This window comes from Phacochoerus africanus, chromosome 1 (genome assembly GCF_016906955.1).
Source record: "Phacochoerus africanus isolate WHEZ1 chromosome 1, ROS_Pafr_v1, whole genome shotgun sequence".
Taxonomy (NCBI): Eukaryota; Metazoa; Chordata; class Mammalia; order Artiodactyla; family Suidae; genus Phacochoerus; species Phacochoerus africanus.
Genome location: NC_062544.1, coordinates 285,684,955 through 285,711,308, shown reverse-complemented (window position 1 = coordinate 285,711,308; position 26,354 = coordinate 285,684,955). Strand labels below are relative to the sequence as shown.

The 26,354-nt window shown below is 55.2% G+C and overlaps 1 protein-coding gene and 1 long non-coding RNA gene across 3 annotated transcripts; one reads left to right on the top strand and one right to left on the bottom strand.

The window, feature by feature from the left end:
* Nucleotides 1–645: 645 nt before the first annotated feature.
* TMPRSS3 (transmembrane serine protease 3) lies at nt 646–19,877 on the top strand. 2 transcript variants are annotated; one of them, XM_047797171.1, is made up of 13 exons: nt 646–790; nt 5,249–5,359; nt 6,213–6,329; nt 6,641–6,764; nt 10,030–10,155; nt 11,406–11,449; nt 12,005–12,170; nt 13,074–13,243; nt 14,997–15,092; nt 15,419–15,421; nt 15,941–16,083; nt 16,632–16,784; nt 19,429–19,877. In XM_047797171.1, the coding sequence occupies exons 1-13, from the start codon at nt 697–699 to the stop codon at nt 19,444–19,446; spliced, it is 1,365 nt and encodes a 454-aa protein (XP_047653127.1). In that variant the 5' UTR covers nt 646–696; the 3' UTR covers nt 19,447–19,877. The 2 variants fall into 2 exon arrangements, with proteins under 2 accessions (XP_047653127.1, XP_047653120.1); XM_047797164.1 differs by lacking the exon at nt 15,419–15,421 and having other exon boundaries at nt 655–790.
* Nucleotides 19,878–22,060: 2,183 nt separating this feature from the next.
* Nucleotides 22,061–26,087, bottom strand: LOC125113767 (uncharacterized). The gene is made up of 3 exons (XR_007131585.1): nt 25,329–26,087; nt 22,515–22,756; nt 22,061–22,321 (listed from the first exon to the last, which is right to left on the bottom strand). It is a non-coding gene; the product is annotated as an uncharacterized LOC125113767 (long non-coding RNA).
* Nucleotides 26,088–26,354: the final 267 nt, after the last annotated feature.

The window sequence follows — 26,354 nt, the reverse complement described above, 5'->3', positions numbered from 1 at the left end:
AAGGGGGGCTGGGCACCCCGCGCGCGCGCGCACGCGTGCGCGCAAGGATACTTCCATCCTTAATTAGGTCAAGCCTGTGCGAGCCAGGCAAGGGGTGTGTTTACAGGAAGCTGCAAATATCGTGGGTGACAGTCCCCTCCTGGTACTGTCTGCATTTTGGGGGAGTGCGACATCATGTGAGTATCCAGACTTCTTTATGGTGATGGCAGGTGTGCCACCTGCACCGGCAAAGGGTCAGGTTTATGTGGGACGTGGAGTGGTGACAAAAGAGAGAAGGAAAGTGTTTGAAAGTAATTTATATTCTGAAAAGGAATAGTGCGCTGACTTCTACATGGTCAAAGGGCATTTCTCTCAAGACATGCTAGTCCGTTGATTTTAAGATTGGTTGAACAAACAATGGGAAAGTCATACGTTTGGCAGAATTATGGTCAGAGTTTTTCTGCTCACTCTAGATGTTTCTCTGTTATCTGCTGCGACTCAGGGGAAAAAAAAAATGCATTCTCCCTGGACAAATAGTTTTGATTTATTGGCCCTGAATGCGCTTTAGGTGGATCGTCAGATTTCAAAGATTTAACACGACAAAGAATCGTTTGATGCTAAAACTATAAATAGGGAAGCCGACGCTTTCTGTTCTTTCCCGAGAAGGAGGTGGAGGTGGAAGTGGAGCCCGGCATCCGAGGCCCTGAAATAGTCACCATGGGGGAAAACGACCCTCCCGCTGCTGAAGCCCCTTTCTCCTTCAGATCGCTCTTCGGCCTGGATGATTTGAAAATAAGTCCCGTCGCACCAGGTAGGTGGGACCAGGTGTGGTGTCTGTCCCCTTCCCCCCACGGATGACCCGTGTGGCAGAGGGTTCCCCCCAGGGTCCTTGGGTTTGCAGAATCCCAGAGAGAAGGGGCGTTAGAAAGGCTCAGCCCCTTGCCAACGCCCTGGAGACAGGTTCTGGTATTCTCTGGAAGTTTCCAGAAATTGAGGGAGTTAGGGGTCAGTCCTGGCCAGGAAATCGCTGAGCCCTCCAGGAAGTCCTGAGCACCTGTGGTCACCAGCCCTTCATGAACACATAAAATATGCTGGACGCCTGGGAAGGTATCAGGTGCCCAGATTAAAATTCAATAGCAGGTGATGGGGTTGCTCCAGGCAACGTGAAAGAAGGAAAGTTGGTTTTGCAAGTGGGTCATACATGCTTGGAGAAACGGCGGACTCCTGAATGCCTGGGTGGGATCTGTTTGGCAAGCATCTGTCAGGACTTGTCACAGGAAGTGTCAGCTCCCCAGTCCCATGTGAAGTCAGGAAGACTGAGGGGGCTGGGCAGAGGGACACCTGGGAGCTCTGGCTCAGGGTCCAGGAAGCATGGTGTGGGGGCTGCCCTAGGGATGCCTTTTAATTCACCTGGACTTTTGATGTGGGTGGCGGGGGGCTGGGTGGTGCGGTGGAGAGGATTTGGGAAAAGAGTTTAGTGTAAGGGAAAAGATATATGATTTAAAAATGCTTTTCAAAAATCAGCAGATGTGTAAATGAAAAAAAAGAACTACCCTGCAGTTACTTTCTACTCTTACCTGGTTTTTACAGCTTCCTTAGTCTTTCCCCATCTTTGCCTACAAGATATGCCATCATGCACCATGCAAATGCAGACAGGTGTTTTCCCATGTGTTTTTCTGGTTTTATGAAAGCCCTTTTTTTCTAGGATCGCAAAGTTTCATCAAGTAGATGTGTGATTTACATGGCCATTTTCTCGTCATTTGACATAGAATTGTTTCTAATACGTTATAATGTAAATAATATGAACTGTGGAGTTCCTGTCATGGCTCAGCGGGTTATGAACCCAACTATTATCCATGAGGATACCGGTTTGATCCCTGGCCTCGCTCAGTGGATTAAGGATCCGGTGTTGCCCTGAGCTTTGGTGTAGGTCAAAGATGCGACTTGGATCCTGTGTTGCTGTGGCTGTGACACTGGTCAGCAGCTGTAGCTCTTAATTCAATTCCTAGCCTGGGAACCCTTATAGACCACAGGCGAGGACCTGAAAAAAGCAGAGAAGAATATGTATAGTGCTATTCAGTACTTTTTTTTTTTCTTTTTAAAATTCTTTTCCTTTTTTTTTTTTAACTTTTTAGGACTGCACCTGCAGCCTATGGAGGTTACCAGGCTAACAGCTGAATCAGAGCTGCAGCTGCTAGCCTACGTCACCAGCCACAGCAATGCAGGATCCAAGCTGTGTCTGTTAAGTATCCAAACAATGCCACATACTTAACCCACTCAGCAAGGCCCGGGATTGAACCTGCATCCTCATGGATCCTAGATGGGTTCGTTACTTCTGGGCCATGACAGGAACTCCCACCTTTTGCTTTTTATTCCAAGGTTGTCCCCAAAGACAGGGCAAGGAGGAGGGGGTGGAGCCAAGTGGGACTACAGGACACATGGCCATAAAGGGGCAAATGTGACTTGATACAAAGGTTCCAACTCAACGACTATCTTTGGATCTACAGTTTGGGCCCATTTCCTAAGTCTCCTTCTTAGAAACAGAACAACTAGAATGAAAAGAGTTCACCCTGGGTTCCCACTGAGTTTTAAATGTGACTGGAGAGAAGGTGTCTCAGTAGGAGAATGACTAATTTGAGGCAGGCTTTGGGGCAGAGGAGGTAAGGGAGATGGGCCTGCTCTGCTAATTTATGAGTTCGTTGCCCTGAAAGGAACTGGTCTCTGGAGTGAGATAAAACCACTTTCATTATCGAAGCCATCCTGCCATCCATCCTTCCATCCATCCATCCATCCATCCTTCCATCCATCCATCCATCCTTCCATCCTGCCATCCATACATCCTTCCATCCATCCATCCATCCATGCATCCATCCATCCATCCTTCCATCCATCCATCCATCCATCCATCCTGCCATCCATCCATCCATCCATCCGTCCATCCATCCATCCATCCATCCATCCATCCTGCCATCCATCCATCCATCCTTCCATCCTGCCAACCATCCATCCATCCATCCATCCATCCTTCCATCCTGCCATCCATCCATCCATCCATCCATCCATCCTGCCATCCATCCATCCATCCATCCATCCTGCCATCCCTTCAATCTCCTAATATTTATCAGGACTGTGGCCTGGCCAGTACTCTTCTGTTTGCTGAGGGTGCAGCCTGGAACAAGTCTCCTGCTCCTCCGTCCAGGCCTGAACGAGGACCTGGGGATTGTTCCTCTGTCCGGCTCCGTAACCCACCCGTCCAGAGCCCAACGCGCATTTCCCATTCCCCCACTCTTCCCTTTCTCCTTGTGCCCTTTCTTTCTTTACACTTTCCTTTCCTTCCTCCCAGTTCATCGCTTTTTTCTCCATTTGTTTTCTGATTCTCTTCCATTTTGGACAAGCTGGAAGGATACTGACTATTTACAATAACAGTCTTTATTGCCGGAGGGTGACATTGTGGGTTTCCAGGCACAGGCAGAGGAATCTCTCTGGCTTTCTCACGGGCTGTCTCTTGACCTAGTGTCTCCAAGAGCAGGTAGGGAGGCCAGGCAGCATCTGTCCTGAGCGGTCACCTGACACCTGGAAGGCTTTCCCCCTTCTGCATTTCAACCTTCCTAATTTTAGTAGAAGACCACATCAGCATAGATGTATTTTCAAGATTGGTGAGATAATTTGCATGAAATGGCCTGTTATGCGAGTGAAGGCTGACAAAGGCAATTCTCCTGGCCCCCAGAGGCTTATACTTTTGAGTAGCCTAAGGTCTTCACATCTTTCTGCCAAACCAGCCTGGTTCTGCAGGCAAGAACTGGGAAGGGGGTGGTTCCTGTTTTGGCTCAGCAGGTTCAGAACCCGATGTTGTCTCTGTGAGGATGCGGGTTAGATCATTGGCTTCACTCAGTGGGTTAAGGATATGGCATTGCCTTGAGCTACAGCATAGGTCACAGACATGGCTTGGCTCCAGCGTTGCTATGACTGTGGTGTAGGCCTGCAGCTGCAGCTCTGATTCAACCCCTAGCCCGGGAATTTCAGAATGCCTCAGGTGTGGCCATAAAAAAATTAATTAATTAATTAAAAAAAGGACTGGGAAGGGCCAAGGGTCTTACCCTACTTGCAAGCTAACAAGTCAGCCTGGCACAATCCCACAGAGGCTGGCAGAGACACAGACTCCTGGGTCACTCGTGGCTCCTGTTTGAGTTGGTGACTCTTGTCCGCCAAGAGTCTGGCAGCAGAATGGAGCCGGCCTGGTGTACACTGCACACAGTGGGTCTGCATCACCGCTGAGGAGCCTGGAGCTGCAGGATCCACATCTTTTATAAGGGCTTTGAACAGACCTGCATGAGTTTCGCCACAAGGGAAGAGATTATATTTTTGAAGCGGAAAGTAAATAACCTGCCCTTTGCCTTGAAGGGATGCCATCTCTGTCACAAGGCTGTCGGGATCTGTGCCCAGGACTGCTGGGGAATGTCCGCATGCCTCCTGGTGACCCTCTCAGAGGTCCCAGCTCACCATGTCCTGAGGCTACCCTGTCTGGGTTTTAACATCACCCTCTTCTATAGGAGAATATCCTTGGGAATTGGGGTCCTACTTCTCCTCTAGGGCCACCAAACGCCCCATGCTCGGTGGCCTAAAACAGCAGTCATCTACTGGCCCCCATCGGGAGGCCAGGCCTCCGAGACCAAGGAGCCAACAGGGCCATTCCCACGACACCTGCAGTGGAACCCTTCCTCGCCTCTGCCTGGATTCAGGGTGGCTGATAATTGTGGGTTCCTTGGCTTAGAGATGAGTCACTGTCTCTGCCTCCATGTTGGCATGGCGTTCTGCCCATGTCCCTTCATGCCATCTTCCCTCTGTGTGCGTCTGCCTCTGCGTCTGAGCTTCCTCTTTTATAAGGACGCCAGTCCTCTTAGATGAAGGCCCACGTTGAGGTCCGTGGTTTGACTTGATTATCTCTGTAAAGACTCTCTTTTCAAGTACGACGATCTTTTGAGTTATGAGAAATTGAACATCAACATATCATTTGGGGGGGGCGGCGGGGAGACACAGTTCAGCCCACCCACCCTCCCCTAACGGAACATGGACACTGCTGGGCTGGGGCTGGAGAGCACGGGGCTCGGCTTTTAGGGGATGTAGGTGGCCGTCTCTCCAAGTTGGCATCCTTTGCACGGGTACGTTCTCTGCCTTGAGGATGGGGGGTGGGAAGGAAGGATGAACTCCGTTGTATTCCCTGCAGTTTCGCTGTTCCGTGGCCTTTCATGCTCCCCCTTCTGCTTTCCAGATGCTGACGCGGTCGCTGCCCAGATCCTGTCTCTGCTGCCTCTGAAGTTCTTCCCCGTCCTTGTCGTTGGGATAATCGCCTTGATATTAGCCTTGGCCATTGGGCTGGGCAGTGAGTATGATCCATTATTCAGCAGGTGCTCAAACACCTGTTCAGGTGTAGAGACGTCCATGGGCTTCCCCCTCCCTGCAGCCTTAATTGCTGCAGCAAACGCTCTCTGGGTTTTGCTGATTTGAGCTTTATTTGCCTGCCGGATTGTGAAGCTGACCTGGGCCCCTGGGCGGGGGTGGCGCTTTGGCCGCGCTGGAGGCTTTGTCACCGAGGATCCTGCCCGGTTAGGAGAGTCAGAGGCAGCTGATGAAATTGAACCCGCAGGCAGGAAAGGGGTGGGAGCTGGGGGAGAGGACAAGGAGGCCATTCATGCAAGGCCGAGCTGGGTTTCACATAAGGTGCAAGTGGCTTTTGAGAAAGTGAGTCCTCTGAACGGCTTCCAATGGGGAACGACGGCTCCTTTTCTCTTCAAATAAGCAGATCTCAGATCAGTTTAAGTCTTCACCTGCTGGGCTTCGGGGTCCACAGTCCGCTCCCTCACTTCTCATCTAGCACCAGAGACCACGGGAGAGAGACTGGGGGCCCCAGGTCCACACTCAGAGCCCCTGGCTCGGCCAGCTCGGCCGGTCACCCGACAGCCACACACTTTCTCTCCTGACCTTGAGTCTCCGGAGTCTAACTTCATTTCGAGTTTTGGCTCAAGGCCACTGAGAGAGACAAAGTGGGGTGCCGTGGCCCCACCCCCTGGAATTTGGCACAGAAGCTGGGCTGAGGGAAACAGGTTGCTGGCAGAGGGGTGGTTTCAGTGCAGCTTTCACCACTTTCGGGCAAGCTCATGGCCACGGGGCAGGTGGACGGTGGTCAGGGCTGCTCACGGAGGGAGCCCTTCCCTGACACCCCCTCCCGTCCCCAGTCCACTTTGACTGCTCTGGCAAGTACCGGTGCCGGTCGTCTTTCAAGTGTATTGAGCTGGCGGCTCGATGCAACGGGGTTGCCGACTGCAAGGAAGGGGAGGACGAGTACCGATGTGGTAAGGCCCCGCCTCTTCACGGCCGATGCACGACCCGACCCTGACCTGTCCCACCTGTGACAGGGGCCCCCGGCCTTGCCTTTGTCAAGACATGGGATCCGGTGCTGTTTGCCCCAGGGGTCTCTGGGCTGGTGTCCTTATGTGGAGCTTCAATCCGATTGGGGACACTCTGTAAGCAACTGCAAGAGACCTTCCAGAGAGCTGAGGGGTCCAGGCGGTCAGAACTCAGCACGGGGGGGTCTGGGCTGGCTGCAGAGACCCTCTGCCCGCCGTCTCAGGGCCCGGTGCCTGTCTCCCTGTGCGTTGGCCAGTCCGCGTGAGCGGTCGGAACGCCGTGCTCCAGGTGTTCACTGCTGCCGCCTGGAGGACCGTGTGCTCCGAGGACTGGAAGGCCCACCACGCATCTGTCGCCTGTGCCCAGCTGGGGTTTCCCAGGTAACTCAGCGCATCCAGCAGCAGACAGCACGTTGGTGGTGATAACGACGAGGGCAGGGAGCTGGGCACACACGAGGTGCCTCAACCTGTTACCCGCTGTCCCCATGGCAACCCCACGATGACAGATGTCACAGGTGTGCAAACCAAGGTCCTGACATGCTAAGCGACTTGCGCAAGGTCGCCCAGGACCTGGCACTTTAGGGGGGACATCTCAGGCCAGGACCCCAGGTGCAAACATGCTATAAAGAGCTTCAGAACTGAAGACCGAAGCCCCAACACCACCCAGTCAGGTCACCCCTCCCAAGGTACCCAGAGAGCCAAGTTTGAAAAGCCAGCAATTTTTTTTTTTTTTTTTGGCTGAGCCTGAGGCATGTGGAAGCCCTTGGGCCAGGGATCGAACCTGTGCCACAGCAGTGACAATACCGAATCCTTAATTAGCTGCACCACCAGGGAGCTCCAAGAAGCCAGCAATTTAATGACAGTCTGATTATTCAAAACAATTGTTTAGCAACAGGTGGAGAAAGAACAATTGCGGTGGAGCTGCCACGTTTCAGGTTCTGTGTCGCCATATGACGTTGGCATCAGGGAGATGCAGTTGGACCCTGGGGCATCTGGAGCATCTCTCCTTCTGGGGCCCCTTGCTCCAGACCCTGGCAGCTGACATCGGCCTTGGGTGCCCAGGACGTCACACCTGCAACTCTTGGGTCCCAGTGGGCAGACCGGGGCTTCCAGTGGGCAGGCTGGGGCTTCCAGTGGGCAGGCTCTGAGCACCCTTCTCTCAGAGAGTGGGCGTCCCTGTTTCCACCTGGGGAGTCGGGCATTAAGGCCTCGGTGCTCCAAGCCCTAGTTTTCAAATTTGATGCATCTTAGTCTCCGCTTCTTTCTCCAAAGCCAGTGAAACCCGCTCTCCAGCCGTGTCCCTGAGACCTGCCTCCCGCCCACCTGACAGCCTGGATTCAGAGATCAGCTGCTCAAGCCCATTGGCAGCAGCAAAGGCCCTTAACAACCTGCAGGGAACATGTAGACCTGGCTCCTCACAGACAAGGAGGAAGTTCTCACACACACACACACACACTCTCACACCACACACACCAGTCACTTGCACACACAAACTATACACAAGTCTTATATCACGCTGTGCACACACACCTACACACATTCGCACCATGCACACATCCCACACACACCTACATCACACACACGCGCAGACACCTACATGCATTCACACACCAATCACACACACACAGATCCTACGTCACTCACACCCCCACCACCGCTCACAGCTGGAAGCCTCCGCCTCTCGGCGGTGGATTCTCAGACCCCCCTTCCCCGCGTCTCCCTCTAGGAGCACCTCCTCCTGACGTCCTGAACCCCATCCCTCACCCCCCACCATGCAGAGGGACCCCGTGACCCCCCCACCCCCTTCCGGGCAGCCCGGCCTCTGCTGCTTTATGGCCCTGACCTGGTCAGCGGCCCTCTCAGGCCAGGGCAAGGCTGGTGGAGCCGTTTCGCAGTCGCCCCTCCACTGCCGTTTTCTTCACTCTGAACGTGCCCTCGCATCCGCGTCTCCAGCTCGAGGACTTCCTGCCGAACCCTCCGTTACCCTCGTTGTTCGCGTCCTCATCCTCCCCCGAAAGCCCTCCTTCTCTGCTCTACTGATCAGGGGTCTGAGGTAGAGAGAAAACGGTAGACGGGCCGGTTAGACGGCCCCAGTCCAAAACCTGGCACACGCGGCCCCGTCATGGGACTCGGGCCTCAAAAACAGGGTTCGTAAGAGTCCCGGCTTTAGAGGGTCGCCTTGAGGGTCCAGTGACCTTGGGGCTTTGAGGCCAGCCTGGACCACAGGAATACCTTGTCAGAGCCTGGGGTCCTGCTCGTTTGAGAGACTTTGAGACCACTTGCGGGGCTCCAGGTGCATCACCGCCGCCGCCCCGCCGGCAGCCCAGCCCCTGCACCCACTGGGCTGCCCATCGTGGTAGCAGCGGGCTCTTCCACCTGGCGCTGCCCCGTCCGTGGTCGCGCAGCACCTGGGAGGCTGGGAGGGTCATGGCCGCTGCCTTGACTGCATTTTCCTCCAAACGCGGACCCGACCGGACTTTGTAAACCAACCACGTACGTAGCCCGATGAAATCCTGCTGGATGAGCTGCTGAGTTCACCAGTGGGAGCAAACCAGCTGCTTTGTCTTTTTTCATATCACGACCTCCCATCTCATAACTCATCAGACACCTGAGTTGAAATGGATGATGGGAGTTCCCGTGGTGGCTCAGTGGAAACAAACCTGACTGCTATCCGTGAAGATGAGGGTTTGATCCCTGGCCTCGCTCAGTGGGTTCAGGATCTGGCGTTGCCGTGAGCTGTGGCCTAGGTCGCAGACAGGGCTAGGATCTGGTGTTGCTGGGGCAACTTCCATATGCTATGGGTGCAGCCCTACAAAAATGATAGTAAAAATTTTTCTGAATGAAAAGAGGGAGTTCCATTGTGGCTCAGTGGTAACGAACCCGACTAGTATCCATGAGGATATGGGTTCGCTCCCTGGCCTTGCTCAGTGGGTTCAGGATCTGGTGGTGCCGTGAGTTGTGGCGTAGGTCACAGACTCGGCTCGGATCCCGCATTGCTGTGACTGTGGTGTAGGCTGGCAGCTGCAGCTCCGACTCGACCTCTAGCTGGGAACTTCCATAGGCCACAGGTGCGGTCCTAAAAAGCATTAAAAACAAAAAACAAAAAAAAGAATGAAAAGAAAGGAAAAAAAGAAAAGGATATGCACCCTTGTTATCATCCTCCAGAAGACCCGTCTCCCACCCCTTTGAGCACCGGCTTTGCCCCGGTGCCGCTGTGCCCCATCTCCGGGCTCAGCTGTGTGACCGGAGCCCCCACCTGCTCTGGGAAAGTCCAGGGCAGTCTTTCATCCCCATCAGCCTATCATCTTCCGGGGGCTTGGTGTCCCCACTTTGGTGCCCACCTGGTTCCGTGTTCTCTTCCCTCGGGGGTGGGTTTCCGGCCAAGCCGAGGTCAGTTCAGCTGATGCCCAAGCAGAGCCGCCCAGAGCCCGTGGTGGGCGGTTGGGCTGTGGGGTGGGGCCCGTCCCAGGCTGGTCCAGGTCTGGAAGGCCCTGCTACATTGGCAGAAGGAAGCCTTTGATGGTTTGGGGGCACACAAAGCCATCCCCCCAGTAAGACACCTGTAACCCTGGGACATGAGCCCAGGGAGATTTGAGGCACAGAGTGACGGTCACACCCCAGGCCTGTGTTTCCACTGTGTTGGCAGCTATGTGAGTTCAGACACCCTCAGAGTGGACCTGCTTGAGGAGCCGTTCCGAGAGGACTTCGTTTCCATCAACCACCTCCTGCCGGACGACAAAGTGACCGCCCTCCACCATGCGGTGTATGTGAGGTAAGCAGGCCGGGTGCTGCTCTGAGTCCACACGGGGGGGGGCCCCTCCAGCGCCGCGAAGACGCAAGAGGCAGGAGGCTGTGCTCCCCAAGCACCCAGCATGGGCTGGGTCCCCTGCTGGGAGGCTGGGGAACAAGAACTGAACCCCAACGCGGGGGGATGGATGGAGCGGAGTCACGTGATGCGCACACAGCGGGCGCCGCGGATGCGTTTGGGAAACGGGAGGGCGCGGGAGGGGAAATATTAGACAGAGAGAAATTAAGAAAGAAACGTATCCTTCCTCATTTACAAAGCACGTTCCTGTGCACGTTGGTATCCATGTTCCCCAGACAACTCAGGAGGCGGGTAGACCAGCTGTCCTTAAACGGCATCAAGGGCCCGAAGCTCAGGGGCTCACCGGCCTGGTGCGCGGAGGGCCTGGGGGGCCTGAACCCACGTGCCAGATGCCCCGTTTGACTCCTTGGACCAAACCCCAACAGGAGTGTGTTCTCTGCCCCCGGAAACAACAGCCTGCGAGCCCCCTCCCCGCCCCTCCCCCGTGCAGTTGACCAAGGCCCTGGGACCCACGTGGAATCTGTAGGACAGCTCGTCTCTGGGGTCCTAAAACCCCAGGCTGGTGACACTGGCTTTTTCTTGCCTGACTGTGTAACAGGACGGGGGCTCTAAAGGCAGGAGAAGGAAAAGGATCCCAGGGTGGCTTGCAGGAAAAGCACCCACCCATGCGGGGGTCAGACGGTGTGTGTCGTTCCCCAGGCTCTGGGGACGAGTCCTCTTGGAGGGTGTGTGTCCCAGGCGACAAGAACTTCATGCCAGGAGGACCTGTCCCGCCATCTGATGGACACTCTGTGAACTGCAGGGGCCGGTGAAGGACCTGGGGAAAGTGACGCTCAAATGACCCCACTATACGCTTCTGTAGGCATAGTGGTGTCCTTTGTTCATTATAATACATTACAACCTTACATTATAATACAGCTGTTTATGCATTTCTCATCATTAGCTGTGTAGAGCCTAGAAACCCCCCACAGCCTGTCACGTGTATTAGACTTCACGGCAGTCACGTGTTTTATAATGAATTCTGTGACCTCACTTTTATTTAGACGAAAGCATTTTTTTAAGACTAAAATCGTAATCTGTATTCAAGAGGAAGGGAGTAGTTTACTTTTCTTTGCCTCGAAGATTTCAGTAAAATTAGGTATGCATTTCACAGCCCTGGGTGGTTTAGCGTTAAGCCCCCTCTTTTTCCCCTTTAGGGAAGGATGTGCCTCGGGTCACGTGGTTACCTTGACGTGCTCAGGTGAGAGTTACAGAGACGCAGAGATGAACGGAAGCAGGCCCTGACTCACAGCCTCCGGTCCCCCATCTCCCCCCTCAACGGCTCTGGGGACCATCCCTTCCTGCCCGGGTGCCAGAAGGGAACTCTGTGACCCCACCTGCCAGGCGGAGGGAGGCAGCCCAGAGCACCTTCCCAGCAGCCGACAGGACCACGTGCAGGATGTCCCGTCACCCCATGGGGGCCCCAGTGGCCTGACTCACCCTCTCTTTCTCTCCCCCTCCCCCACCCCAGGCTGCTTAGTGTCCCCCCAAATCTCCAGCCTGGGGGGTGCCCCTCATTGCTGGCAGGGGGCTCTTGTTGCAGGGCCTGGGCCTGAGGTCAAGCCCCTTGCTCGCCAGCCCCACATTCCCCTGGGGTACTGTCACCATCCTGGGGGCTCGGGCATCACAGCATGGCCAGCATCCCTCTTTGCTCTGGCGGGCTTTCCCCACTATGCCCTACGACACCCTGCTGGTCCCATGTCCTGGGCCTGGGCTCCCCCTGAGCGCCTGCCCCGCCCTCTCTCTCCCTCTGCAGCCTGCGGTCGGAGAATGGGCTCCAGCCCACGTATCGTAGGTGGAAATGCGTCCTCACTGGCACAGTGGCCCTGGCAGGCCAGCCTGCAGTTCCAGGGCTACCACTTGTGCGGGGGATCCGTCATCACCCCCGTGTGGGTGGTCACCGCTGCCCACTGTGTTTACGAGTGAGTGCCCTCCCGGCGGTCCGTGTTTCTGCAGACCCCTGTCCAGTCCGGGCCATGTTGGGACGGGGTTGATTTGGGTGGTCGGCCGCAGGACAGGTCCAGGAAGCAGGACAACAGACCAGATGGTCACAGAGCAATGTCCACATGAAGGGACCCCTCCATCCCCACTGAGGACCCAGCTCCATCAGCTGGGTGGGACAGAGGGCCCCGAGCTCATTCCAAGGACCTTAGGCCCACAGCTCCTAAGAAAAGACAGAAAGAGGAGGAAGGAGGCCCTCGTGCAGGAGGAAACCCACCACTGTAAGGCCCTAGACGTCCCTGTAGCTAACTACAGTGGACCATGCTGCGGCCAAGAGGGAGAGGGACAGCGGCACGGAGGCTCCCTGGAGCAGTCTCTCTCAAAGCCCCTTGCTCGCCAGCCCCACATTCCCCTGGGGCGCTGTCACCATCCTGGGGGCTCGGGCATCACAGCATGGCCAGCACCACTCTTTGCTCTGGTGGGTTTTCCCCACTGTGCCCTACGACACCCTGCTGGTCCCATGTCCTGGGCCTGGGCTCCCCAGGCATGGCGTGGAAGAAAACCACAGAAAATCCTTCCATACCCAGTGGCACTGGTCCTGGTTATTCCACCTCCGTCTCTTTTGGTTTCCGCTGGAGCCCGTTCCTGATGGGCCTTCTCAGGCAGCAAAGTCGAGCTCACCTCTCAAAGGCCCGGAAGTCCTCCGAGGCGCAGAGGACAAGGCTGGCTTAGGAAATGCACGGGCTGGGTCTGTGCTTCTGCAGGGCTGAGGGGGGTGGCGGGGATGGGGGGGGGGGACGGCCGTCTCCTGCCATCTCCTTGGCACCAGCTCTCCGGACGCCTGAGGTCCGTGAGTTAAAGTGCTCGAGGCGCTCTCATTTCAGTCTCTACCTCCCCAAATCCTGGACCATCCAGGTGGGCCTGGTTTCCCTGCTGGACAGCCCAGCCCCCTCCCATCTGGTAGAAAAAATCATCTACCACAGCAAGTACAAGCCCAAGAGGTTGGGCAGTGACATCGCCCTCATGAAGCTGGCGGGGCCTGTCGCTTTCAACGGTAAGTCGGGGTTTCTCTGTCACTGTGTTGCTATCGTTTGTTTCGAGAGAATGTGAATTGCTTGCTGAAGCATGGTGACGATGGCCGCTCCGCCGGCTAAGTCCCACGTCTGATGCACGGCAGTGTTGGCTTCGGTTGATTGTCTCGTCTCAAGAAAGTGGTGACATTCCTGGTTCTTGGAAAGACGGGAACATTTCCATCATATTCTGGGCACTTGGACCATCCCACTAGGAGAGGCTGGATCCTACATGCGTCTTTGACTTTCGCAGGCAGTCACCCGGCTCAGGTTCACGGTGCAGGTCCTGGCCTACTTTTGGGGGCCGTGTGCTTGCAGAGCCTTTGTGGTTCTACTTTGGTCAGCTTGGTTTGTCTGGGGCCACTGGGGCCCTCAGTTGTGCTACTTTCTTTCTGGTTTTGGTGCCACCTGGAGATAAAAGGGACCTCCCTAGGCTGGGCCACCAGGTGCCTATGGGTGGTAGAAGAGGATCTCAGGCCCATGGGGGCGGAGCTTTTCCTTGTCCGGTGCTTTTGGTGGGGAGGGCCCCTTCCAGTGCCACCCATCTGCCTGGTGACTCAATCTTGGCCGAGAAATAGAGGGTCTTGAGGCCGGCCAGCCAGTTGTGGTGGGCTCTTCCCTGTGGCCCTTTTCCACAAGTTAGAATAACCTGAGCATCTCCAACTCATGGAAACACTCAGAAGCACTCTATCCCAACCAGCTGCTGAGTCCAGCGGCTCCGTTTCTCCATGGGAATACCAAGTCCTGACCTCTGGAGGTTTCGAAAACACCAGAAAAGCCACACAGGACAGAACTTTCAAAATCTTGCAGATGCAGCCGAGCACAGAAGTTTACTCCCCAATACATAAGAGCCCTTTCTCCTTCCCCCAAATACAGCATCCTGGAAAGCAGGCAGAGCATAACAAACAAGGCCCTTGCTGGAACGGAGTCCTGGCTCGGGCCCAGCGGCCGGTTTGACCTGGCAGAGTCGTCGCTGTGTTTATCACACAGCACACGCAATACTGTACGCAACACTCTACGGAAGAACACGCTGAAACAAACACTTCTAGAGAAACAAAGAGAAGTCAGAGTGGTGGCGTTCATTCGTTAATTATTATTAATGATACCTGGTTATAAAAAATGAGGTGCCAGCACTTGCACTTTGATAAACCCTTATCCCTTCTCTGCCTTTCCATTGTTGTCGCACCCAGAAGGGCTCAGTGGATCTAAGAGTGCCGTCACCTGAGGGCCCTGTGACGGCCTTTGGGGAAGGGCTCAAGTGACACAGCCCACGTGGCAGGGGGCTCGTCGCCCCCAGAGGCGTCAGCAGGGATGGGCACATCCATGGAGGGATGTTGCATGAAGCGAGGTGCCCACCGCTGGACCAGGAGCCGGCAGACTATGGCCCATGGGCTGAATCGGACCCTCTGCCTGCTGTGGTCAATAAAGTTTTATTGGCACACGGCCTGCCCATTAGTTCATCACTGCCCAGGCTGCTTTCACGTGACTGTGGCAGAGACCTCGTGGCCCGAAAAGCCTAAAATGTATCCTCTTTGGCCCTTTAGAGAAAATGTGCTGACCCCTGGTCTAGACTCATTCATGTTGCTGGAGTCTGGGGTTGTTTTAAAGTTTTAGGGCCCTGCTCTGAGCTACCAGCTTCCACATGACCAAGGGCCTGGCCTTCATGCCAGAAAGGGATGGCATGGACGAGACAGCCTTTCTCAATAGCCTGAGAGCTCTTGTTTCCTCTGCAAACAGAGATGATCCAACCAGTTTGTCTGCCCAACTCTGAAGAGAACTTTCCTGATGGGAAAATGTGCTGGACATCAGGATGGGGGGCCACGGAGGACGGAGGTCAGTGGTCTGTCATCAAGAGTCTGAGACCCGGGCGCCCAGAACCGAGAGGGCCCAGGGCACCATCCCCGTCCCCATGTCCCCGTCGGGGGGAAGCGCAGACCCCCAGGTGGCTGCTGAGATCTGAGAGGCGTGGGAGGGGTGCCCAGCGTGAGCCTAGAAGACGTGAAGGTAACAGGTTCTCAGACAGGTGGAGGCAGAGGGTGTCCGTCCCTTCGCGTGGGCGGCGAGGCTGACCCGCCGCGGATGTGTTAGTTTCTTGTTGCTGCTGCCACACAAGCTCCAAACTCAGTCGGAGGCCATAAATCAGTGTCCGTGGGCTGCAGCTGGTGTGTCGGGAGGGCTGGTTCCTCCCGGAGGCGTCCTCGTCTGTCCCAGCCGTCAGGTCCCCTGCAGCACTCGTCCTGCCCTTTCCTCCCCCTGCGAAGCCAGCCGCACAGCCTCTTCCATTATCCGTCTCCTCTCCGACCTCTGCTTCCACCAGCCCGACTCCTCCTCTGACCCTCGTGGTCACACTTAAGGCCCAGCCAGAGGGCCCGGGATCGTGTCCCCATCTCAAGGTCTTGTCACCTCTGCAAAGTCCCTTTGGCCGTGTACGGTGACACCATCCCAAATTCCGGGGACTGGGACATCAGTGTCCTTGGGAGGACGTTTTTCTCCTGACCCTCACAAGCTGCCCCCCAGAAGCCATGTGTGTGACCTTCCTGAGCCTCCGTTTCCCTTCTGTCACCTGGGTTGTCCTGGACAGGCTGGTGTGGGTCAGGGGCTGGCCCTGCCCCAGACAAAGGCCTTCTGAGTTCCCGGTGGGGCCGCCCCTCACCACATGCCCCCCCCTGCCCCTGCCACAGGCGACGCCTCTCCGGTCCTCAACCACGCGGCCGTGCCTTTGCTCTCCAACAAGCTCTGCAACCACAGGGACGTGTACGGGGGCCTCATCTCCCCGTCCATGCTCTGTGCAGGCTACCTGAAAGGCGGGGTGGACAGCTGCCAGGTAGGGCCCCCGCTGACCTCTGGGGACCATGCACGGGTGAGGCGAGGCTCTGGTGTGGCCACCAGCCCGCAGTTCAGGCCACCGCCAGCCTTTCCCTGTGACCAACTGAAAAGCAAATTTGCAGGGCGTGGGGATGAAGTTTGCTCAAGATAGCACTCCTTTTCCTGTCTGGCCAGACCCAGGTTTACCCAACGCTCCCCTCTGCCAGGGCGCTCTCAGAGTTTGCAGGGGAACCAAAGGGGCAGAGGGCAGGTGGGAGCCAGTGCACCCAGCCTGCAAGGCCACAGCGGGCAACTAGCCAGGCAGCCCCTCCCTCTGAGAGCCCCCTCTGCTCCCCTAGCTGCCTTTGTGGGCTCAGGAGATCCTGCAGGGGCACAGTAGGAGGGGACTGTCCCCAGAGGATAAGGACCCCACTGTCAGAGTGCAAGTCAGTTCCAGAAGGGCTGGGGTGATTCTGTAAGGGGTGGGGGGGGGGTCCTGCCGCCGGGACAAGGCAGGCACCATGGCAGGGCCTGTCCTGTGCCCTTTGCTCTTCCCTTGGCTTCCAGGGGGACAGCGGGGGGCCCCTGGTGTGTCAGGAGAGGACGGTGTGGAAGCTGGTGGGAGCCACAAGCTTTGGCATCGGCTGCGCTGAGGCGAACAAGCCTGGGGTCTATACCCGCATCACATCCTTCCTGGACTGGATTCACGAGCAGATGGAGGTGGGTGTAGCCACCCCCAGCCCCCGCACGCCTCCAGAGCTCACGCTGGTGCCTGCCATGCCACCTCTGGCATCCTTCCCGTGGGGCCCCCATCCTGCCGTCCAGAGCCAGGAAGGGACCCGTTAGGCCTCCGCTTGGCAAACAGTGGCCGTGCTCCTGGGTGTCAGCCTGAGCACAGCTGATCTCGTGGGCAAGGCTCTCTGTGTAGGGTGGGTCTGGTGGCAGAGGGGAGGGGATGGCACACACAGGGTGAGGGTGGCTGGGACTCGGAAGACAGTGTGCTGCTGCCAGGGGGGGAAGGGGCGGCCGAGGAGGAGCCCCGGGGGACGGGAGCAGTAAGGTGGGCACCTGTGCGTGTGTGCGTGCACATGCGCTCTCACCTGTGGATACGTGCAGAGACAGGTGGGGGACTGTCTGGACATGGCGGTCCCCATTGTCCATGGGGGTGCTTGGACCTTGCGGGGATCCAGGAGTGGGTTGAAGCTTCCCATTATGTGGGGCCTGGGCAGCTCTGGGCCTTGAGAGCTCCCTGCATGGGGGCGGGGATGGGGGAGGGGACGTGTCACTGAGGCTGGCTTGGCAGGACCAGCACGGGCAGGGGAGCACCGGAGATGGCAGGAGGAGGAGAGGGGGACACCCAGGGACGGGAGCATCCGCGTACTCCAGGCCCCAGTGTGACGACTTGGAGGACAGGTAGTGACACTCCCCTCCCACACCACGCCCCACGAGCAGGAGCCTGTCAGCCCGCATTCCACCTGCGGGCAGGCAGCACGTGTTTGCTGACTTAACCGCAACTCTGAGCCCCACGTCAGGCCTTAAACCCATTTCAAATGAACGTGGTTTTTTTTTGTTTTTTGTTTTTTGTTTTTGATTGAGGCAAGATTTACACAACCTGAAAGTAACCATTTTGAAGTGAACGATCCCAGGGCATTTAGCCCAATTAACAGTGTGGTACCGCCTCTGTCTAGATTCAAGGCCCTTTCATTGCCCAGGAAGAAGACTTTGTTAAGCCACCCCTCTCTGTCCCCAGCCTTCAGTAATCTGCTTTCTCTCCTGGTGGGTTTAAGACCTTTTCACTCTTATTGGTATTATTTGGTGGCACCTGCAGCATGCAGAAGTTCCCGGGCCTGGGATCAAACCTAAGCCACAGCAGTGACAAGCCCTTAACCGCTAGACCACCAGGGAACTCATCAAAAGCCTTTTTAAATGCTTCTTTTTAATTTAAAGCTATTGGCCAGGAGGACCTTGCCTAAAGTGCCTTGGCGTTCATTTCCCCTTCTTCCTCCTTGAATGACTGCTTTGAATAGAAGGCTATGCACAGGGTGGGGCCCCAGGACTGGGACTCGGCCTGGTTTGAATGCCAGCCCTGCTCTTGTGTAGCTGGGGTGCCCTGCGGGTGCGAGAGTCCCTGCTCTCAGTGCTGGCCTGTCGCAGGACAAGCCTGCGAGGAGGGGGAGGGGGGAGTCCACGTGGGGCGTGAGGGCCACATGAGCATGGGGGTGGGGCCCTGTGGGCTTGGGGGTTACGGCTGCGTGGGTGTGGTGCTGAGGGCCACGTGGGCACAGGGGTGAGAGCACCCTCTGCCATCGCCCAGGGAGCCTGGGAGGTGCACCTCCGCAAGGCTGCTCACAGCGTCAGGAGGTCTGGTGATCAGGACCATGAAAGCGGAGCTTGACGCAGGGCCCGGGGAGAGATCCGGGCCCGGTTCCGAGCTGTCTAGGGGGAGGGGGCTGTGTCGGGGGGACGAGGTTCCAAAGTCACCCTGGGAGCTTCTGACAGCTGCCCTGATGGCTCAGCCCACTTCCCCATCTGTTCTGCCCCGGTTCTGGGGCCCTAGGACCAGCCAGTCCTAGAGGGCAGGGGACCTCCAGGCTAATCTGGGCAGAGCGCGAGCCCAACCCCACCCTGCTGCAGGCAGGGTGGGCCATCTCCAGCCTGGGGCGCAGCACTCCCCTGGCTGCTTGGTCACCTGAGGGTCCCTGGGACCGTCCCCGGAGGCTCCAGTCAGGGGTCTCCAGGGCACACACTGATAAAGCAGAAGAGTTTTGGAAAAGGCCCCCCTCCTAGACTTTGAGAAGCAGGCTAGCCTGGACGACAGAGGTGGAGGCTGCGTCTCCCCTGGGGTCTGGAAAACATTTTAACCTCAACTGCCTCTGGCCCCAGGGCCTGCATGAGTCACACCTCCCTTCCAATGTCTCAGGGGCAACCCAGATGAGGCTTCCCTTCCAGGAGAGCTTTCCAGCAGGTCTGCATTTTTCCTTTGGGCATCATTCGTTGGCCTCCCAAGAGCTCACACACCTGCTGGGGGGAATCACCCCGTGTTTAGCTAAAGGAACTGTAGTTACCTCTACGTCCAGGGAGCTTAAAACAAAGCTGTGACTCAAACACTGTCATGGGAACGCTGACGATGACCTGGGAAGTTCACATGGAAACCGGGGAACCTTCTCAGGTGGGTGACGGAGAGGGTTGGAGGCACACCGGGAGAAGAAGCCTTTTCCCACTTACCTGGGACTCATCTAGAGCAGCGGCAGCTTTGTCGCCGTCACTCAGGAGCAGCGGGCGATCTGCTCGGGTAAATGGAGGTGCCCGCTCATCTGAGGGCTGGACGCGCAAAAAAAGGTAATACCTCTGATTTTATTTCTAGAGGGACCTGAAAACGTGAAGACGAAGAGGCATGTTCCCACCTTGAGTTCCTGCCAAGCTGGAGACCCCCCCCCCCGTCCTTCCGTGGCTTCCTGTGTGGAAACTTCTGGCAGCGGAGCCAAAAGAACCCGCATCTCTCCGTTCCCCCACCTCCAGAACAGCTGTCTGCGGACAAGCCAGAGGGGCTTCGGATCAAAATGGCCCTGAACCTCCTTTCCCATCCTCACCCAGAGAAGAAGCAGGAACGCCTCCCAAATGCTCCCTTTTCCCACCCGTTCACCTGGGTTTCCTCCCGGCAACGTGGACCCGTGGGAGGGAGCTGTCTGCACACTTTTGTCCAGGCTCAGAACCTAACACTTCCTACCAGGATCTCTTTTCACACGTGGGGACGGACCCTATAAGGGATTATTGTCTTGAGGTTTATTTCTATTATTTCTTTGTAGCCTCTGGCGCTTGATGTGTCATTGTCCTGTGCAACCAACGGACGTAACTCTTTCTTAGCACAGTCATCACCTGCAGCTTGTCTGAATCAGTCCTTTGTGGGGGGTCTTTTGACTGCACCCCCGGCGTGTGGAAGTTCCCAGGCTGGGATTGAACCCGCGCCACGGTGGTGACAACCCTGAGTCCTGAACCACTTGGCAGCTGGGAACTCCTGAATGAATCCTGACTACTCGCGTAAGCTTGATTCAAAGGGCTCAATTGTTTAGATCTGTTTCATACCCACGGCGGCTTTCGCGTTTCTTTTTCCAGTTGGAACAGACTTCTCAGCAGATCAGAATTATCTCCCATTCCGTCACCACGCTCAGAAGCCGAGTGAGAAAAGACAGTGCTGAGAGCTAAGTCAGGACCACTAAACCCGCACAGCCGTACTGAGGGCGGAGGGAGTAGACAGCTTCATGTGGTTGAGAGGCCAGAGGCTGCCCTGCCTCTCTGGGTGGGCCCATCTCCCACGCCCCGCTGCAGGATTAGAGACCCCTCCTGTCACCCACACACCCTCCGCAGTCCCCACACCACACACATAACAGAGGAGAGTTACTCAGTGAATAATCCCTTGACAGCAGTGGTGCCTTATCACAAATGACGTCATCAGAATAGAAATCTCTTCATTTGCCTCGAGGCAACAGCAGGAAAGATGGATGAGTTTCCAGGAGGTCAGAAATGGGTCCAGGTTCCTGGGGAGGGCGAGGCTCCAGGGAGCCTCCTGGGATGGGTGTGAGAAGAGGGTGGAGGAGGACCGGGTGGGGGCCCAAGCTAAGGGCAAACTCTCTTTGGATGCACTTTTCTCATGTATCAGGTCTCTGGACACATCGGAAAGCGACAAGACCAAATATATTGGAAGGGTTTCTGCCTAGCTCTCTTTGAAAGCAGTGGCAGCTCCCCAAAGCAGTCTTGAGAAAGAGGAACAAACCTGAAGGTATCACTCCCCTGGTTTTAGACTATCCTCCAAAGCTATGGTGGTCAAAACAGTGTGGTACTGGCACAAAAGCAGACACACAGATCAGTGGAACAGACTAGAGAGCCCAGAAATAAATCCACACACCTACGCAGGCGATTAATCCAAGACGAAGGAGGCAAGTGTACACAGTGGGGAAAAGACAGTCTTTTCAGCTGCATGAAAAGAATGAAACTGGACCACTTTCTCACCCCATACGCAAAAATAAATTCCACTCGGATTCAAGACTTGAATGCAAGACCTGAAACCATAAAACTTGTGGGAGAAACAGAGGCAGTAAACTCTGACACTGTATATGAGTATTTTGGGGGTTTGTCTCCTCAGGCACAGAGCACCAAAGGCAAAAACAAATAGCCCTGCGTCAAACTAAAAAACATTCTGCTTCGCAAAGGAAGCCATCGACAAAACAAAAAGCCTGCCTATGAAACAAGAGAAGGTATCTGCAAACATTATGTCCAATTAGGGGTTAAGACCCCGAATATATAAAGAACTCATATGACTCAATAGCAAAAACCCAAACAATCTAATTTAAAAAGTGGGTCGAGGGCCTGAATATTTTTTTCTGAAGAGGAAATGCAGATGGCCAACAGGTGCAGGAAAAGATGCTCAGCATCCCTAATGAACAGGAGAAGGCAAATCAAAACCACAATGGAGATACCACCTCACACGTGTCGGAATAGCTATTATTAAAAAAGTGTTGGGGAGGGTGTGGAGAAAAGGGAGCCTTTGTGCACCGTTGGTGGGAGTGTAAATGGGTGCAGCCACTATGGAAAATAGTGTGGAGGTTTCTTAAAAAATTAAAAAGAGAAGGACCAAGTGACCCAGCAACTCCACTTCTAGGTATGTGCCCAACACCGCCCCCCAACTCATTCAAAAATATACATGTACGCCTCTGTTTATTGCAACATTACTTACCATTAGCCAAACTGTGTGTGTCCATCAGCAGATGGATAGATAAAGAAGATATGTGGTGTGTACGTACACACACACACACACACACACACACATACGCAGCGTGGAATATTATTTATCCATAAAAAAGAGCAGAATCTTGCCATTTGTGATAAATGGATGGGCCTTGAGGATATTATACGGAGTGAAATATGTCAGAGAAAGACAAATTCAGAATATGAAAGACATCTTTCACTTGTATGTGAAATCTGACAAACAAATGAACAAACATCGCAAAAGAGAAACAGACCCACAGATACAGAGAACACGTGGGCAGTCGCCAGCGGGGCGAGGGTTGGGCAAAATGACTGAAGGGGGCTAAAGGGGACACACTTCTAGTCAGGAAATAAATTAGCCAAGGGGGGTTAATATATAGCACAAATAGGGTCAATAATACAGTAAGAAGTTTGTACGGGGGACAGGTGGAAACTAGGTCCAGCGCACTGGTCTTTTGTGGTGTGTTCAAATGTCGAATCTCCACGTCGTACACCTGAAATGAGCAGCATACTGTACATCAGCTGGATCCCAGTCATTTCTTAGTCTAAATAAACCGTATGTTCATTAAAATTACTGTGCTAGAAACAAAATTATATTCCAACTTTTTTTTTAAAAAAGAAAGCAGTGGCAACTCAGGTGGTAAAGATCCAGGGTGTGAAGAGATGGAAAAATTGCATGGGTGCTACCTCGGTTGTGGACCCTTGACCTTGGGGTCGCGGGAAATGTACTTCTAGCCTCTGGTGGTTTCCATCCGCTTGAACTGCCACGGAGGCTTGTTGCGACATAGTTTCCGTCTCACATCTTCGAGGGTCTTGGGGGATGCCAGCGGGGGCTGATGACTCAGCATGTATCTGGTGCCGGCCCCGTTCTAAGCCCGTTTCACAGGCTTATTGGTTCCTGGTCACCAGGGATTATTGTGAGTCCCATTCTGCAGATGAGAACACTGAGGTGTGAAAGTCAAAGACATTCCCAAGACCACACGTTAGGCTAGTGGCCGCATCATTTGAGCAGGCATCAAAGCTGCACTGCAAAGCTACCTTCTCTGGCACTTGAATCTAAAGGGACTTTGTGGCACCAACTTGAACCCATCTGAGACATAGGAGTGACTCAAAGTCATGATCAATTTCTCTGTCCTCTAGACATGTCTGGTCCCAAGGGAGATGCCAGAGCAGAAGCTGGAGAGAAGGCTGTGGCTTGAGCACCCCTAACCTGCAGCCCAGCCACTGCCAGAGGAACACACCGTGGATAACGTGGGCTGCCTCCCCTGGTGCCTCGGACCTGAAGAAGTGGCCGTGGGGCATCCGTGTCATGACGTAGCGATCGAGGAAACCCACAGCCCCATGCCCTGTGCCCACATGTCCAGGGCAGTGTCTGGGAAATGGCTGTCTCTCTCTCCCTTCTTTCCGGTACTTCTGTATTGAAACGGCTATATTTAAGCATGTTTATAAGAACTATAGGGGACCTAACAATAGTATAGAAAGCTTGGAAGTAGAGTGTTGAAAATGGGTCAACGCCTTGAATACTGTCCTTGGCCACAGAAACTGTCACTCGCCTCCCTGTCCTAGTAGGAGAATTTCCAGGCTGGAACTGAGGGACCTGCTGAGGTCTGTTTCCTCCACTTGTCACCTGGGGAGACCGCCTGGGCTGTGCAGGCAGATGCCAGGAAGGTCTGGCTGTGGACCCCCCACCCTTTCTCCCTGTCCCACAGCCCAGCCCAGGAGCCACTGCTGGTGGAAGAAGTCCCAGGTGTGGGCACAGCTGTACAGCCTCCACCACCCAAGGCCCCCGAAGAGCAACCCTGGGGTTGGGATATGGGTGTGGGAATTGAGCCCTGGTCTAAGGGGCAGATGCCCCCTTCGGATGGCCCAGCCTCCAGCATCCAGGAGGCAAAGGGACGTGCCAGGAGTGACGAGAAAAAGCAAGTTTCTGCTGCAGAATCTTAGAGTACATTGGCTGCCAGTCAATTAACGTAGACAAGGTAGTTCTTGGGGTGGGTTTTCCTCACAGCATGAAGAAGAAAGCCTGGCTGGCTTGCTGCCTCTCGGTCACCTGGGACGCAGTGCCCTCTGTTTCTGGCCCAGCTGGGCACCAAGAACCATGGTGGGTCTGTCCGCCCGGCTTGGGAGCAGCTTCTGAACACATGATGCCTCTGGCTCATGCGTCTTGTCTGGGCTCCTAAACGGTCTGAATTTCCCCTGAAACTCATGGACCTGTAGAGGAAGGTCATTCTTTGGGCTCCTGTATTATTGCTCTGTGTGTGTGTGTGTGTGTGTGTGTGTGTGTACACATACACAGTGGTGCACTTACACGACCGTGAACTCATCTGTTTCTGAGCCCGTGGGAGCCCCAAGGATGGGCTGATTCCTATTCACCTGCACGTTCGTTCTGGTGTCCAGCCCAGGACCTGGGGCGCTGACACAGCTCGTGACCATGGGCGGCTGAATGGTGACTAGAAAATACACGCGCCACCTCAGTGGACGTCGCCTGAGCGTCCTTGTTTCATGACGCGGCACATGTTATGTATGGAAATAGATGAAATGAACCTAATGAGAACGTGTCATTTAAAGCTGTGACTTATTTAAAAAAAACCCCATCTGTATTTCTCCCTTTAAAAGCACAAAATAGGCATTCCTGCTGTGGTTCAGTGAGATAAGAATCTGATGGCAGCAACTCAGGTTGCTAGGGAAGTGAGGGTTCGATCCCTGGTCCAGAGTAGTGGGTTAAAGGGTCTGGTGTTGTCACAGATGCAGTGTGGGATTCAATCCCTGGCCTGGGAGCTTCCAAATGCCGCAGGTGCAGCCATAAAACAAAATAAAATAGTACAAAGTAACCATCCAACGTGTAAAAACTGAATCCTGCTACGTGACTGCGCTGTATTCTGGTCTGCCTTAGAGCGATCAAAATTATCTAAAAAAATTGTGACTCAGAGTTCCCTGGTGGCTCAGTGGGTTAGGGATCTGATGTTGTCACTGCTGTGGTACAGGTTCAACCCCTATCCTGGGAATTTCCACAAAGGAAAAAAAAAAAAACAAAACTACCTGTCAAAGTCTGGTTCACAGAAAAATGGTGGAGGTGATGTCACTAAGGGGTGAGAAATGGCAAAAGAGCAGGTTTTTTTAGGAATGGAAAGGAAACCACTGTGACAGTCTCTCAGATCCACGCACTGAGCACTGCCATCGTGTTTTCAGAGTTGGGGAATCGGCTCCTGAGGCAGCGTGACCGGTCAGGGTGTTCGTACGTCTCCCCCCACTTTCTTTCCTTTTATCTCAGGTACAATCTAGAAGCTTCCACTGGCCCTGGTTTCCTTGGTGGGGTCAGAGCATCAAGGGAGGGTTGCAGGATGGGGGGTGGCTTGCTGTCCCCCCCAACACGTGCCTTGGCCTCGGGTCACCATCCCTCTTCCCAGGAGGGGCTGGTGAGGGGGACCAGCCCCCCAGTTCCCTTCACGCCCTCCTTCACCCCAGGGCGGCCCCTGGCAGGCGGCCCAGAGTCGAACTTACCATTTGTGAAAGAAGACTGGCTCCCAGCACGGCATGCAGTGCTCGTTGCCTGCAGGCCTCGGAGGAGAAGCACAGAAAAGGAAGGTCGGGGTGGGGGACTGTCCCTGGGTCCAGAGGCTACTGGTTGATCCACCCCCACCCCCAGCCTCCTTCAAAGGCAACCTCAGAGCTTCCAGGCCTGGCCGCCAGATGGGGCTCTGGGAGGCCGGCCACTCCCTCCCCTTCCTCCTGGCTGTGGAAAAGTCCAGATGACCTCCCAGGCCGGGGACAGCTGCCTCCTGGGCCTGGGGCCCTGGGGCCACATCTCACCCCCTCCCGGCTGCCCAAGGCCAGCCTGACCAGAGCTGCTTCCTGCTCCATCTCCCTAAGATGCCTGCAGAGGTGACTCCGAGCAGCTACTGGGCAGACCAGCCAGGGCTCCCAGGCAGGATTCCAGAGTCTGCTCCACTAGCCTGAGAAGGTGGCAGGCCTCTGCTGTGAGTCTGTGAGGAAGCCCCCCAGGCCTGGTCTTCCCTTTGGCCCAGGCCAGGGCTCTGGGGGCCTTTGTAAGGGGGGGGGGGTGCCTTCTGGAGCAGCCACATCGTGGAGGCGGAGGCTGGGTTTCCATTGAACGGATTTCCTATTGCCAACCACACAGACTTCCTGAGAAAAAGAACTGTGCAAATAACTTTTGAAAGTTACAATTGGTTTACGTAGCCACAAGAATTATGGTCTCAGAAATTCTTTGGTTTTTTGTCTTTTTAGGGCTACGGAGGTTCCCAGCTAGGGGTCAAATCGGAGCTGTAGCCGCCGGCCTACACCACAGCCACAGCAACGCAGATCCTTAACCCACTGAGCGAGGCCGGGGATCGAACCCACGTCCTCACGGATGTTTGTCAGATTCATTTCCACTGTGCCGTGAGGCCCTCAGAGACTTTGTTATCCAACTCATGTTTCTTTGAGTTGAAAATGTGATGAGATCATTGCAGTGTCATGCAGTCACAGGGACTAAGGCAGAGGTGGCCTCTGTGCCCGGCTTCCCCTGAG

What these genes read in the sequence shown, in the direction of transcription:
- TMPRSS3 (XM_047797171.1), top strand. Translation starts at nt 697, where the DNA reads ATGGGGGAAAACGACCCTCCCGCTGCTGAAGCCCCTTTCTCCTTCAGA. An exon ending in CTTGGCCATTGGGCTGGGCA is followed by an intron (nt 5,360 to 6,212) that starts GTGAGTATGATC and finishes TCCCGTCCCCAG; the next exon opens with TCCACTTTGACTGCTCTGGC. An exon ending in GCCCAGCTGGGGTTTCCCAG is followed by an intron (nt 6,765 to 10,029) that starts GTAACTCAGCGC and finishes CTGTGTTGGCAG; the next exon opens with CTATGTGAGTTCAGACACCC.